We start from the raw sequence: 14,874 nt of genomic DNA, 5'->3' as shown, positions 1-14,874 counted from the left end.
ACAGGATGGACCTACTTTTTAAGCAACTGAATGGCTTAAAAAGCAATTTTAAGGAAGGGACAGGACAACTGAATAACTGAATGACAACTTAATAAAGATGCATGCTCAATGTTAAAAGAAAATGTCTGGTTCTCCAACTAAAACATTGAATTTTGTCAGTTTTAAGTTGAGGCATTAAAAAAATGAGGAAAAATTACACATCTACATGTTGTAGAGATTGAGATATGTAATATTTTTAGGACCTCGGAGAAGCTCTGAGAGATGTAACAGGATCCAGCCCTGTTGTTTGATTTGACCTACATTAGACTGCAAAAATGCTAGTTAGTTCTAATGAATCAGCCGTTGTTCATGTTGAACTGCAGGTTTAAAACATGTTTGTCAACAGCATAGAGGGCATTTTCTTTTTCTGGAATCTTTTCTGCTGTATTTGTCCGTACAGAGTTAGAAAAAATGAGATTTAAGTAATTGTCAAGGACAAGTACTGAGATGAAGTAATACTGAAAATGTTAAATTCCTATGATTGCTACTTTTAGTAAAATGTGTTTTTAATATTTCAGTTATTTTAAAGAACCTTTAAATATAAAAGCTGTTTGTGAGACCAAGCTTTAACCTATATAAAATGTTTGAAGTTAAGGTATTGCTCCTAGATATGATGAAGTAGCATGCATATTGAATCGTTTTCTTCTCTTTTTTCCTCTGCTGCTTTAATGCTTGTTGTGGGTTACACTTCACACTGTATGTTAGAGTACTTCTTTTCCTCCAAACAGAACAGCACTTTTCTGATGTTGTACTTAGTGAAGAATACCTCAATCTTGGTGTAGAGCAGGTGTGCAGTCTTATATCCAGTGACAAACTCACAATTGCCTCGGAAGAGAAGGTAAGACCATCTGTATCCCCGTATTCTTTTTATCCTTTTAGATCAGAGAGCGCGCTTGCTCTTAACTGCTCTTGTACACTTGTTTGGATGCATTCTTTGTTTCCTCGGTGAAATTAGGCATGTACTGTGCTCATGTTTAAAGGATTTTTCCCAAAAGTGTTGTCAGTCTGATGTTGAAAATTAATCTTAACTCTTAAAAATCCTAAAATTAAAAAATATAACCCTTTGTTCTTTGAAAAAATGGAAACTACATTAAATGGAAATTCCTTCTCATCTTCAAGCAGAACAAACAGAACATATGCTGTGAATCACATACACAGGAGTTTGGTTTACCAAGGGACAAATAACTCAAAAGTAGTAGTTTGAAGAGCAAGTATATGCCATCTACTAACTTTAACACCAGCAGTCCCACAAAGGTATTAAAACTCTGTATGTCTATGTCGGCTGTTTAGCTTAAGTGAACAAATGTGGGTTGCAAAGGAGATGGCTAGGTAGCTTGGTATAACCAAACCTGAATTTAAATGAGTTGACTCACCTTTAGCTAGATCTCATTCTTTTAAAGCCATTTTTGAAACTCTGTGATGTTCAGTGAGTCCAGTGCATCTCTTTGAACCTCTGATGGTTTTCAGGTTGTAGATGTATTAATTTTTTAATCCAGTTGTGATTAGTTTAAAATGTGTTGGTTTTCTTTTTTCCAAGGACTATATAGCTGTACTGACACCTCTGTTCAAATGAGGCTAAATTGTATTCAAAAGCATGTTTGAATACTGATTTATATGGCTAGGTAGTGTTTCATGTTAAAACCTTTTTGAAACTTTGAATCTAAGAACTATCTGCTTAAACTGCAACTAGCAAAGTCATGGTGCTGTTCCCATAATACCCTGAAGGTCCAGTTTTATCACTTTGATTTTGATTTTTGCTTCTGTGGAGTATAATTAAGGTTTTAACGCTCTAGCGTATGATGAGCTGCTGTGCAATAGAGGAGAAACTAGGCTTGGGATCACTTCTCCTAGTAAGACTCAGTGGTGATAAGTCATTTGAATGATGATGCGGCAGGTTGATTTTTCCAGGAAAGGAAGAAAAGTATGAGGACTGTAATATCGCTGCTGCTGTGTGGTTTGTTTTTTTTTTTACCTAGTTTTATTGGATTTTCAGTATCAGTGAAATTACTGTGTGCATTTTGTCAATGTAGCACAGCTATCCTTGAAAGGCCAGTAGAGGGGTGATATAAAAAGAGACTGGCTAATGCATCTTCAGAATTTTGTAGTGAATAAATACAGAAATAATGGGAGCTGTAACTGCTGTTGTCTTTTCTTACGTTAGGAATTTTTGTATAAGCAAAAACTATTTTTGGAGGCACACTGATATTTTCATACTTATGCACTTGTAAATCAAGGGACTCACATTTGTTTGTTTCCTGGAAGGTATTTGAAGCAGTGATAGCGTGGGTAAACCATGACAAAGATGTAAGGCAGGAGCTAATGGCACGCCTGATGGAGCATGTTCGGCTGCCTTTGCTTTCCCGGGAATATTTAGTTCAGGTAAGCAGAAAGGAATACTAATTCTTCTGCATGTGAACATTTCTGTTTGGTTGTTTTTGTTTTTGTTTTTTTAAATGCCAGATGGATGATTTTAAATTTAAATAACAGTTTAATGTAGTGTTACTGATGGTAAAAATAAACAGACGGCCACCACCACATATGCACGTGCACATAAACGCACACAGTGTAATGAGGGATTGCCACATACAGGATGACATATGTAAGTAATTTACCTGTTTGGCTGACTACTTGTCATACCACATTAGTAATTTGAACGATTTAATTTGCTGAGATCAGGTTAGCTTTCATTTGTAATACAATCTTTGATACAAGATTTGTTTTCGTAAGTGAATTTTCAACTTCAGAATTGTATCTATTGTTTATGTTGATTAGGAATTAATGACAAATGAAACATTCCTTTACCTGGTTCAGATATAATACATTTTTTAAAGTTTTATAAGCTCATTTTGAATATTTTGGTGTCAGGACGAATATTTAAGATTGAAAATGTGAGTTCACTGTAAACATTGGTTAGTAGGTGTAGTAATAGGTTGGTAGGTGTTTATTTTAGAATTTTTTTTTTTGTGATACGAATTTCCTTCACTTTGTGTGGGTTGTTTTGGGGTTTTTTTGTTTGGGTGTTTTTGTTTCCTGTTGTGGTTTTTTTTTTGTTGTTGTTGTGGGGTGGCTTACTGGTTTGTTAAATTAGTCTCCACTACTTCCCCCTTAAAGTGTTCTGTACTCTCTGTATTTGAAAAGTCAAGAAATGTGCCTGACTGTAAGAAAAGTGATTTACCTTGCCTAACACTTTCTTCCATTTACTAATTGAGAACCAACATCTCCTGATTTTTTTTCTTTCTAGTGACTGCATATTGCCAGCACATAAATTTGTGTCTAACTGTGGTTAAATGACAATCTAAAAAATCAGATTAATCTGCATTTGTGTGATATAACACAGGCTTTATTTCACTTCAGATTGTGATTTGTGTTTTACTTCCTTAACATGCTCAGACCTTGTTAAACTTCTATTAATAAACAGAGAGTTGAAGAGGAAATATTGGTTAAGAACAGCAGCGCTTGTAAAGATTACCTCATTGAAGCTATGAAGTATCACTTGCTGCCAACTGAGCAACGAGCGTTGATGAAAAGCACTCGAACAAAATTGAGAACACCCGCTAGCCTTCCAAAAGTAAGATCTTTATTTTTCCAGTGTACTTATTTCTTCAAACTCCATTTTAAAAGATTTCATGAGAGCATGACTGTCACTTGGGGTATACCAGTACAAATTTTTGTACCAGAATTATTTATCACAAAAAATATAACAAGTGATTAGCTTTATGCTCCATACTACTTATGATATAGATGTCTTAGTCTCCCACCCACACACACCACCACCACTACCTTCCCTCCCAATAAATATTTTTTAGGAAGTGCTTCAGCATTTGAGAAATATACAGTTTTGGGGAAGTAAGCCTGTTTTGTTTTAAAAACAATCAAAACAAAACAAAGACTGAAGCTTCTGAGTTGAGACATTTTATTCAATTTTTAGCTAAATACAGCCTTTCATTCATTTTAGGAGAAAACAAAACAAACATTAGATATTTTCTTCTTTCCAATGATGTAAAGAAGTTTTCTCATAGTAATATTATGGCAACTGCAATAATGGAATAGGAGATTCCATTCAGTGGATTTAGCAAATTTCTCTCACAGGAACCAGAGAAGGCTGTTCTGTGATTGATGGTCACAGTTCCATTGAACATAATAGGCCATGAATTCTCATACCTGAGGTCAGAGGATGTTGAAGATAGAGCAGGATCTGCCTTGTTCGTGGGAGCTCTACTTAGATTCTAATTGCTTCCTCCTTTTCTACCTCAGATATTTCCTCTGGACACAATAATTACAAATTGCATGTGTTTTTAAAAAAACAAATTTTGCCTAACTTGCAAGACTCAAATTTCTTCATTAGGAGAACCAGCCTTTAATTATTTCTTGTACAGAAGCTTGCTTTATTTTTTTAATGCTTTTTTGATATTTCTGGTGTACTCATATATGCAAATAACTAACAAATATTATTATCTCCCTTTTAGTTGATGATGGTAGTTGGAGGACAGGCACCAAAGGCAATTCGCAGTGTTGAATGCTATGATTTTAAAGAAGAACGTTGGCATCAGGTGGCTGAATTGCCTTCCAGAAGATGTAGAGCAGGTAAATAATGCCTAATTTTTTGTTGTGGTTGGTAATGCTTCAGAATTTAGGCGTCTGTATAGGCATTGTATGTTCTTTGGAACAGTACTTAAGATATTTATCTGTGAAGGGCTAAGCCTTGACTTCAGTGATCATCCTTAAAATTTGAATTACTTGCTACTCTGGAACAATACAAATTTGTTAACTTGGTCTTAATTTGTGCATTGGTTTGCAATGTCTAGAATAAACTGCTTTATTACCTACCATACATACAGAGGATAAATTTAAATATTAATGCATTATAATAATGAGTAATTTTACTATTAAAATACCCTATTATTATTAAATATGATGAAGAATGTGAAGAAGTGACCCACTGATACTAAAAATATGAAAATATGATCTTAAAGCAGCTGAGATATCTAACAAGAAATTCAGCAAGCGTGATATTCAGAAGTGTGAGGTATTAGTAACAAAAAGTGTCAGAACTTCTAGTGCTTAATCTGAGTGAAGTGTGGCTCTAGGACACTGTCAAAAGCCTGACAGCATAGTGAATACTATAAATTGTGTCAAGTATCTGCACACTTAGGACAGTACGGAATAAAATTAATCGACAAAAAGACTAAAACGCTCATCCTTCCTCCCTATTTCCCTGCTCTAGGAATGGTGTACATGGGAGGCATGGTTTATGCTGTTGGTGGTTTCAACGGTTCTTTGAGAGTTCGCACAGTAGATTCCTATGATCCAGTGAAGGACCAGTGGACAAGTGTTGCTAATATGCAAGACAGGAGAAGCACACTGGGAGCAGCTGTATTAAATGGCCTTCTTTATGCTGTGGGAGGATTTGATGGGAGTACAGGTATATTTGCCTTTATACACTGCTGATTAGCTTTGACTACTCTTGACATAATTGTATCAAATTCGAATGTCTCTTTCCTGGTAGCTATGATGAAACCAAGCATGATGGTAGCCTGGCACCTTGTTGTGGTGTGGAATGTGCTTTAGTGGTCACATCCTTCTACCTGAACAGTGGACTGACTGCTCCCATCTAAGAGTTTAGGCTTAATGACTAGTGAATGTTTGACAAGTTCCTTTTCAGTATTCCTTCTATGGTCAGAGTCCTTAACTCCTGGCAAATGTGAGCAGAAAAATTACCTGGTCTCTTTTCTCCTGTTTGCATATGAAATATACCTCTGCATTCTCATGCAATGTAATTACAAACAGCTTTCTCTGACCTGTGGGAAGGCTTTGGACATACACTGTTCATTCTCTTCACAGATGCATTAAACCATTTGTGCAGAGATGATCCTTGCCCTTAATAACTATTACAGAAGCTTATGTAGGAGAAAGCATTATGACTTAATTAAAAAGAAAAAAAAAATCCAGGGAACATTTTTTCAGGCCACAAAAGCTTTTATTAATTTGCCCATTTTCAGACACCACGAATGCGTTGACTGTAATTGGCTATCTAAAGGACATCAGTTATGCCTTTAATCCTTAAAATGAAATAACTTGAATTTTCAGATCTGAAGAATTTTCTGGGAGGTAGACAGTATGTTGTACCTAGATTTATAGAGAAAATAATGTTATATTGTCTTCATAGGTTTATCATCAGTCGAAGTTTACAACTTAAAGACTAACGAGTGGTTTCACGTAGCTCCAATGAACACAAGAAGAAGTAGTGTTGGCGTAGGTGTTGTTGGAGGTAAGTAAACAAATGATATTAAAAAGAAGGGGGGGGGAATGCAATTGTTTACCCTACTACCTTTTCTCACTTTTGAAAACATACTTCAGATTTATGGTTTTGCTCAACCTTGCAATTCAAATGGTATGAACCACACATAATCATTCTACTTGATTTTGACCAGCTTTTAGCTTAGTTGTTTCAAATTTTTTTTTCAGAGCTTCAATTGTGCCTGAGGCCAACTGAGGAAAAGCTTGCTAAGCATGCATGCTCTAGGTTATGCATGTCAGCAAAGCTAGAAAGCCTGATTACTGAAGCAATGACCTTATAAATTGGTCTTTAGTGATGTAGCACTGCAGTATTGTCAACTCTGTTATCTATGGCTGGCTTTGCTGGTCGCACGCTGGAGATGATCTCAAGGACAGTGCCAGGAAAACTGCTGACTTTTGAGTCAGCTTGGTCGTGAACAGCCTGGATGTTGCTTGCACAATGCAGACCTGGGCTGGCTCCTGGGTATTAGGACGGTTTTAGGTGTGTGTTTTAACTGTGTAGGAACCACTGCTGTTTCTCATCTGAAAATGCAGACCGTACACGTAATTTCCTCTGAATTTTTGATATTTCTATGAAGCTTATTTGCGAGCTTCCAGTGTTGGACATACTTGAATTAGCTTACTTTTGAACAATTCTTAATTAAAAACAGGGTAAAGTACCTTTGTATTTCAGCTAGGTAGTTCAAAATCTTTTGACTCACATTGTTCTTGTTAGATACTGGCTGCCTTTTACATCCTAAAAATGACAAGAACTCTATAGTGTACTATCTTAAGCTATTTACAAAGCAGAAACTCAGGTAGCTAATTCGGAGAACAATGACTTTCCCTAAGCCTGTGTACCAACATAGTCTGTGTGCATTAGAAATCTGTAGGTTTCTGTTGGTTACCCTTCTAGGTAAACTGTATGCTGTTGGTGGCTACGATGGGGCGTCACGTCAGTGCCTTAGTTCAGTAGAATGCTATGATGCTAATACAAATGAGTGGAGCTATGTTGCAGAAATGAGCACTAGACGGAGTGGAGCAGGTGAGTGGACAAGAATCAACTATCCTTGTAAAACAAACAAATTTGTGGTTTTAAAATGTATCTGAAAATATAAAAGGTAAGCTAAGTCTGAGTCTAATGGAATGTGTTAGTCTTAGATGGCTGATATATTGCAGGTTATAAATACGAAATCGTCCCACAGAGTAAGATTCAGTCTGTTAACAGTAAATATCTTTCCTTGCTTTTTCATACTTTTCATATTCCTCTTCTTCCCATAACTTCTGATGGTTTTAACATACAGAGTAATACGCATGGATTGTGACAATCAATTTAATATCATCTAAATACGGAAGTATCAAAATCTAGATGGCCAGGATGAAAAGATGTCATTGCTTCAGAGATGTCTCTTTGCCAGTGTAGGGCTGATTTTTCTGATAGCGTTTTCAGGTTGACTTTACGTGTGAACTGTGACTAGATTTCCACCTCTTTGGAGGACTTGTTCTGCATTCTGATTCACTGCAGGAAATTTTGTCCTTGTTCATTCTTAAGTTTGTATTACTGGTTTCATTCTATTACTTCCACTTACGTACCCTTTGTTTCATCTTCAGTAATTCTTCTCATCACCTGGTGTTTACATCCTTTGGATATGTATAGGCTACTACATGTTATCCTTCCTTATCGTTTAGCCAAGGTATATCCATTTATTTCTTTATAATCTTAGAAATCCCTTCTTTATTTTTTTGTGGATTTTTTTTTTCCTTCTTGTGATTCTGAGTATGTATATTTCTCTTTAAAGACATCAAAAGTGCCTGTGGTATTCTGCTTTTGTTTAATGAAATGATGCTTCCACAGCTCCAAATTGACTTTAGCATTTTCATTATCTATTTATATTGTGGACTCAAATCTCATTTACTGTTCACTGTCCTCTCTTTGTCTTTTGGTATTTCAGGTCTTTTCAACTCGCAGAAGTTGTTTTATTTCTCTAGACTCATTCCTATGGACTTTTTCAAGTCAAATTGCATGATATTATTTTTCTACATTTATTTTTTTTAGTTAAGTCGCTTTTTTGCCAGGTACTCAATGGTGCTTTTTAGCAACACCCTTCAAATATCTACTGGTGATTGCATTAATGTGCTTCATAATTGGAAGAGATGTTGCTACAAATAAAATTGGATGTACTTCTAGTATGCTCAGTAGATGATTAATAGTTATCCCAACTTTTCATCTTGCCTTCCATTATTCCTTATTAACTCTGAACAGTTTTTAATCTGTATAATGATGTTTAAATTAAGTCCAAATTATTTCAAAAGGATTATATAAAAATATTAAAATAATTACTAAAATTAAGATATTAAGTTTGTGATATTTCCATTATACCATTACAAAATCAGCAAGTTGATATGTCTCTTATTGCTGAAAGTAATGTTTTGATTGTGTCCCTAAACTAAAACTGTGACGTTAATGTAGGAAATGTGATATACTATATCTCAAGAAAACAGTCATCTTGTGAAACTTCTAGTTACTTAGTCTGTGCATCTTGGAAGTAAGTTCTGGGTTAAAAACTGGCCAGAGTTACAGTAAGGGTACTGTTAAATACCTAATAATAATACCTGTCTAATATTTGCAAGTTTTGAGGAAAATATTTATATAAAATGGGCAAATTACAAGTGTCTTTATAAAGACAAGCAGTGTTGGTGGGTTGTGACAAAGCTTCATTTTGCAATCTGCCCGCACATCCATTTTATCTCAGCATTTTTTTTTAATATTCTGTTTTCGCAACTATTGTTGTGCTTGTTTATACACTTATACACTAGATATTTTCAGTTGTTTTTTTTTTTTTTTAAATGTTGAATTACTTCTACAACTCTGAAATTTAGTGCTTTAGATACACTAACTACTGGGATCTTTCTGCCCCTCTCCTCTCTCCCCTTGTCCCAGAGTTCAGGACTGTGTTTGTTTACTCAGCTCTCTGCTGCCTTTTACCTTGTTCTCTGATTAAAAAAAAAAAAATTGGAGAGGAAAAGTAAATGTAGTCAGTTATTTCAGATTCATATAATTGAGTAAAATAATCAACATTCTTCTGTGCCACTCTGTTAAATACATGGAAAATGATATTTGTGCGTGGGGGAGGAGTGGGTGGTAATGTGAAGATCATGACTGTTGATTGAGCTTGGCTGTAGTGGCCAAATATCCAAAACCACCAGAACTGTTTGACCTGGCGATCAGTCCTGGTGGTGGTGTGGGTGCTAACTAAAGACAATTTTGTTCCTGTATTAAACCTTTGGATCTCTGGTCATCTCAAGGAACTTAAGCCCATCTCTTCTGTTCCTACTGCTTCAGCTTCAGAGGTTAACCCTCAGTTACTCTTCTTTAGTACCAACTGCTTCTCAGTTGATCAATACGGGGACAGATCTGTTTCCAGCAACATGTTGGGATGAGGAACTTCAGATCCAGATATAGGCCATTTGGGAGGGATGAGAGATATAAGACAGGGTCCTGAAAAATGGGCAGGAAAGAAAAATAACAAAGGAGAACTCAGAAGACGGCAACAAGAAGATACAGACGGAAGGAGCAAGAAATAAGGTAGGACTTGGAAACTGGGTGTGGGATTAAGGGAAAATGAAGCACCAAAGAGGAACGGACGACATTATTAAAAATAAGGAGCTATCAAAGAAAAAATGGCATTGTAGCAGAGGGAAAACTCTACACACTGAATAGGAAGGTCGGTAACTATACAGAAAGCATGGGTGGGGGGATTTATATCACATCACATATTTAAACTAAAAATCTTAGCCCTCCTTCTAGCTCTGTAATGTTTAATGCTACAAAAGATGAATGTTGTATTATCCTGCCTAATAAAGTGTGATCAGAGTGGGAGAAAGAAAAGCTGTCACACTGTACTGTGACATGATAGCTAGAAATAATAGCAATAAAAGAGGAATTAAATTAACTGCGAAGGATATCGGGAAGTGTTAGTAGTGACTATCACTGATAAAGCATTAGATAGCATGATTCATAAAGCAGTGTCCTATGAAGAAGCTATTTTTCAGATTTCCAGTACCTATTAACTCTTCCATGTTTCCTTCCCCTCTTGCTTTAATTATTAAAATCTACCTTTTTAATAAGAAAAATTAGTTATTTCAGCAGGAGTTGTTTCTCTCCCCATATAGGAATGGCTCTTACATACAATATTAGTGATATGTTTTCAAAGATATTTCAGCTGGCTATTAAGGTCTCAGGGTTGGTTTTGGTTTTTTTTTTGACCCAGCATTTATTTTTCTCTGAAGGACTTAACTTATCTTTTGCATTCATATTTGCTGTTTCCCTTTAATAAAGATTTTAAACTGTGCCCTTTCCATGGAACCCTTTAAGAACTATATTTGCAAATCTGTATCTCAGCTTTGAGTCTCATAATCTTAAATGTGACATATATTAGATTTCCCAATGTACTTTCATAGTAGTGTTTTTTCAGTTGTCTTTACGGTCCATCAATCACAAGTTTTAATGGAAAAAAAACCCCCTACATTTCTGAAATCTTATGTTTGGGTTCTAATAGTGCATTATAAAGTGAGGCATAAACAAACAGGCCTTCCTTTCTGCTTCCCCTATTACCACCTTATCAATGCGTGCAGCCCGATTAGCAAGTAGGCATAGACTATCTTTATTTATTCCTTCATCCCAAGCTTACAGATTGAGAAACTTTTGTTGTAAAGAAGACCCTTTAATATCCTTTTGGATATTTTGATAACTGAAGCTTGGTTCACGGAACCTTGGTGTTCTCCTCCAAATCCTGGGGGAGGAAGGTGCTCACTCTGTTTACTTTTCTTTCATATATGTTTACAAGGTATTCCAACACTTCAGTGGAAACATCCCTATTGTATAATGTCTATCCATTCAGCTTTTATCCTCTGTACTGCACAGTTTTTACTTTCTAAAAAATTCACTTACGCTTTATCATCTTGTCAGATTTCCATTATGCTGGCTGAGCACACTGTCTCATTTACTGTCACTACTAATTAGTCCTAAATTTCAACAATCCTCATTTTCCTGCACATCATTTTTCATCCAAAATTTTCTAAATCTTCTGTTGCAGAACAGCTCTGGTCTTTGTATGCTGCAATATGGTAGATGGGCATGCAAGACATTTTATCAGTGTCTTGCTGTAGTTACTGTCTTTTTGCTTTAATGCATCCTGACCCAAATGTTTTCCAAAATAGCTCCTAACATTGACTGGATGGAGGATTTATATTAGTGGACATAAGATTTGTTGTTTCTCCTTTGTATCTGTCAAACCATTCTCTGGTTAATTTTGAGTATTTTCATATGTTCACAGGTGTTGGTGTGTTAAACAATTTATTGTATGCGGTAGGTGGTCATGATGGTCCTTTGGTAAGAAAAAGTGTTGAAGTGTTTGATCCCGTCGCCAGTACGTGGAAGCAGGTTGCAGACATGAACATGTGCAGAAGAAATGCAGGTATACACAACAATTACTTTAAAATAGTGGTAATATCATTTGGTGTAAATAGCATGTTCCTGGGTTTCTGCTGCTTTCATGATGCCGCAGAATGGAAACCATACTTTTAAGGGGTGAACAAGCCGATTGCTAATTTTCATCTTGGTTTCCTGTCTTCTTTTTAGGTGTGTGTGCTGTAAATGGTCTCTTGTATGTAGTTGGGGGAGATGATGGTTCCTGTAATTTATCAACAGTGGAATATTATAATCCAACAACTGATAAATGGACAGTTGTGTCATCTTGTATGAGTACAGGAAGAAGCTATGCAGGTAATGTGTATAGATATTTAACAGACTCTGCAGTATAACAGCTAGGATTAGAAATTTGACACAGCATCCAAACAAAGTCCTGTCTAAGGTAAAACCTAAGATACTAGAATGCGTATGAAGAATCTGATGGTATGTTTTGAATGGTGACTTCAAACAGTTGTTCACTACAAGGAAAAAATGGTATTGAACTGTACTCAAGAGGGATTTAGCACGTAAGTGGTGAGTCAGAAAGATGATTCTGGTATGACCAATCCTCTTTTTAACAAGAGATTTGTGTCTCAATTTCTGAGGATCCAATTCTGAAGTTCTTTGGGATTTGAGACTTAGAGAACAAGAGCCGTTTCAGGAATCTTTTCCTTCAATAATTGCAGTTTCTCAAATGAGTTATTTAAGTGAATGTTAAGGACATATTTCACTGATAACAAAATTAAATGAGTAATGGCAAATTTTTTCAAGTCATAGAAACTTTCAGAACTTTGCACTGATTCAGACAACTTTGTCAAAGAGAAATTAAGGGAAATATGAACAGTGGTGCTGGTGCACAGTTTTTTGATGTTATACTAGTTGCAAGGTATTATCTTAAAACTTAGTCTTGACTTTTTTTTAAATACTACAAGATTTATGCGTGTGTTTTCCTCACTTTAGGTGTTACAGTTATTGACAAACCATTATGATCAGTAAAGGGATTTTCAACTTGATTATGCACTAGAAGCAGCCTTCAACAAGTGTATTTGAAGTGACTGAGTATCTAAGCACTTCTCTACTTGTAGCTGCACCTTGAGTCACAGTGGAAGATGTGACAGTCTACAATTACAGATGACAGATGATGAAGATTACTCTAGGTAGAAGCAATGCATAGGATTATTCTGCAGCTGAGCAGAAGGTGATTGAATTTTTGAAGTCTAGTGGACCATTTCTTTTTTACCGCAAGGTCTTCAAAAAAAAAAAAAGGCAAGCCACTTTCATAAGGACCGACTTATGTCAGTCATGACTGAGAAACGGATTGTCAGTGAAGAATGGTGTGTATTCTGGTGAAAGTAAATTTTTGTCTTATTTTTTCCAGAGACTAATAAATATATTTAAAGAAATGAACTGTCAGTCTTCATAGTAGATATTGAATCCCACCTCAGTAATTCAAGCTGGCATGGGGTAAATGTTACCTTTTATAAAACTTTTGTTACATAACTATAATATGTGCATATGTTTGTGTGAGCATAAGTTGCTTTCTATTGAAATACTTCAAAACCTGATTTTACTATTTATAATTTGGCACAGTTCTTTGAATATGCCAGTACTATGTTGTAAAACAGAGTTGTATTTTTTGATATGTAACAATGCTTAACACTACTAATTCCCACTGAAGGAGAGATCAGAGATGGTATAACACTTCTTGAACAGGTGTAATTTCAAGATCTTTTTAATAAAAATATTGTCTGTACTTATGATTTTTTTTTTTTCTGTTCAATTTTGGTCACATTTAGATGTTACTTCTTTCTTACCTTTTTATCCAAAAGGTGATTTGGCATGAAAATAACTGAAAATTTATAATGAATGTATGAAACTGCGTTCAACTTGCATGGTACTAAGGCCTATTTATGCGTGTAACCTTAGCTTCTATTAGCTAATATCTGAATATACTGTATGTGGCCATGCTTATAAAGCAGCTCATTTTTATTCGTTCTTGGATGGCCTCCTTTTAACATGACCAAAGTTATTGTCATATTTGAGAGATTTTCTTCAAATAAAAGTTTGTATATTGTTTCCTAATGCCAACAAGTCGCTTAAAACTTGTGTTTCTCAATGCAAGTCTCAAACCAAATAACCTTGACATCGGTGAAGAAATTTCTTTTTTTTTTTTTTTGGGGGGGGGAGGGAGGGGGAAGTGGAAGCTGGTGTTCTAAAGGTCTGAATGCAAGCAAATAGAAAAGAATTATTAAAGTTTAGGAACTGGTCATGTAAGTATCACTGGTTTGCTGTAGGTTTGTTTCTGAAAGCTTTGGTTTTCGGGTAGTTAAGGTAGTGGCCACCTCTAAGTTCCAGTGAAATTATTTGAGCTGTGAAATTAGTACGATGGCAGAGAATACCACACTTTTTTTGGCAGATGCTGAAATTAAATGGATGATTGCAGTTTACTGTTGGTACTGTACGATGCATTGTGGGTTTGTGTAGAGGGCTTCACTAGAAACATTTTATTTGAATTGTACATTTGTATTATTTGTAGAATTTTACTTGCATGATACCAAACTCGATGAATGGGGTTCTGGTCCGTTGCTACTCGGCCACACCCTTGTATTTCAAATCTGATGGCACGTGGGCACCACCCGTCCCCTGCAGCCGCGGGCAGCGCTGTCAGGGCCGAGGCTGCGTGCACAAACCGGAGCGCCGCTCCTCCCCGAAACAGAGAAGACGACCCTCTTGCTAAAACGATGCCTCAGGAGCAGCGCGGGTAGAGCTAACGGACCGCGGGGCCTCCTGTCCGGAACGAGCCGCCGTGGGCCGCGCTCTGACTCCTCCCCCCCTCCTCCTCCTGCGATTATGCAGCCGGTCACGCCCTGGGGCGCGGCACCGCGCAACGCTCCCGGGGCTACGGAAGGGCCGCGCCCCGCCCCCCCCCTCCCCCCCCCGCCTCACTGCGCCCGCCTCTGCCCACCTGAGGAACCGCTCTCCGCCTCATCACGTCTTTGACGTCACCGGGCCACCCTCACGCCTCATTGGCCGCGCGCCGAGGTCTCACTATCCTCACTCCACCCCTTCAGCCAATCGGCGCGCGGGAG

General features: G+C 36.7%; 1 protein-coding gene across 2 annotated transcripts in view; it reads left to right on the top strand.

Moving 5' to 3' along the window:
* Nucleotides 1–13,538, top strand: part of KLHL2 (kelch like family member 2) — a 60,509-nt gene extending 46,971 nt beyond the window's left edge. Inside the window, exons 6-15 of one of the 2 annotated variants that reach the window (XM_087737432.1) lie at nucleotides 768–877; nucleotides 2,302–2,418; nucleotides 3,458–3,607; nucleotides 4,506–4,623; nucleotides 5,264–5,461; nucleotides 6,206–6,307; nucleotides 7,232–7,360; nucleotides 11,652–11,792; nucleotides 11,957–12,100; nucleotides 12,746–13,538. In XM_087737432.1, the coding sequence (XP_087593558.1) occupies nucleotides 768–877; nucleotides 2,302–2,418; nucleotides 3,458–3,607; nucleotides 4,506–4,623; nucleotides 5,264–5,461; nucleotides 6,206–6,307; nucleotides 7,232–7,360; nucleotides 11,652–11,792; nucleotides 11,957–12,100; nucleotides 12,746–12,774 (1,238 nt within the window). In that variant the 3' untranslated portion in view covers nucleotides 12,775–13,538. Of the gene's footprint in view, nucleotides 1–767; nucleotides 878–2,301; nucleotides 2,419–3,457; nucleotides 3,608–4,505; nucleotides 4,624–5,263; nucleotides 5,462–6,205; nucleotides 6,308–7,231; nucleotides 7,361–8,267; nucleotides 8,599–11,651; nucleotides 11,793–11,956; nucleotides 12,101–12,745 lie in introns of those variants that run through there. The other variant, XM_087737434.1, reaches the window with a different exon arrangement.
* The last annotated feature ends 1,336 nt before the right edge of the window (nucleotides 13,539–14,874 follow it).

The sequence above is a fragment of the Nipponia nippon genome, unplaced genomic scaffold, assembly GCF_047370975.1.
Source record: "Nipponia nippon isolate SJK-2023a ecotype South Korea unplaced genomic scaffold, ASM4737097v1 scaffold_6, whole genome shotgun sequence".
NCBI classification, from domain to species: domain Eukaryota; kingdom Metazoa; phylum Chordata; class Aves; order Pelecaniformes; family Threskiornithidae; genus Nipponia; species Nipponia nippon.
This window is presented reverse-complemented; position numbering and strand designations above follow the sequence as displayed.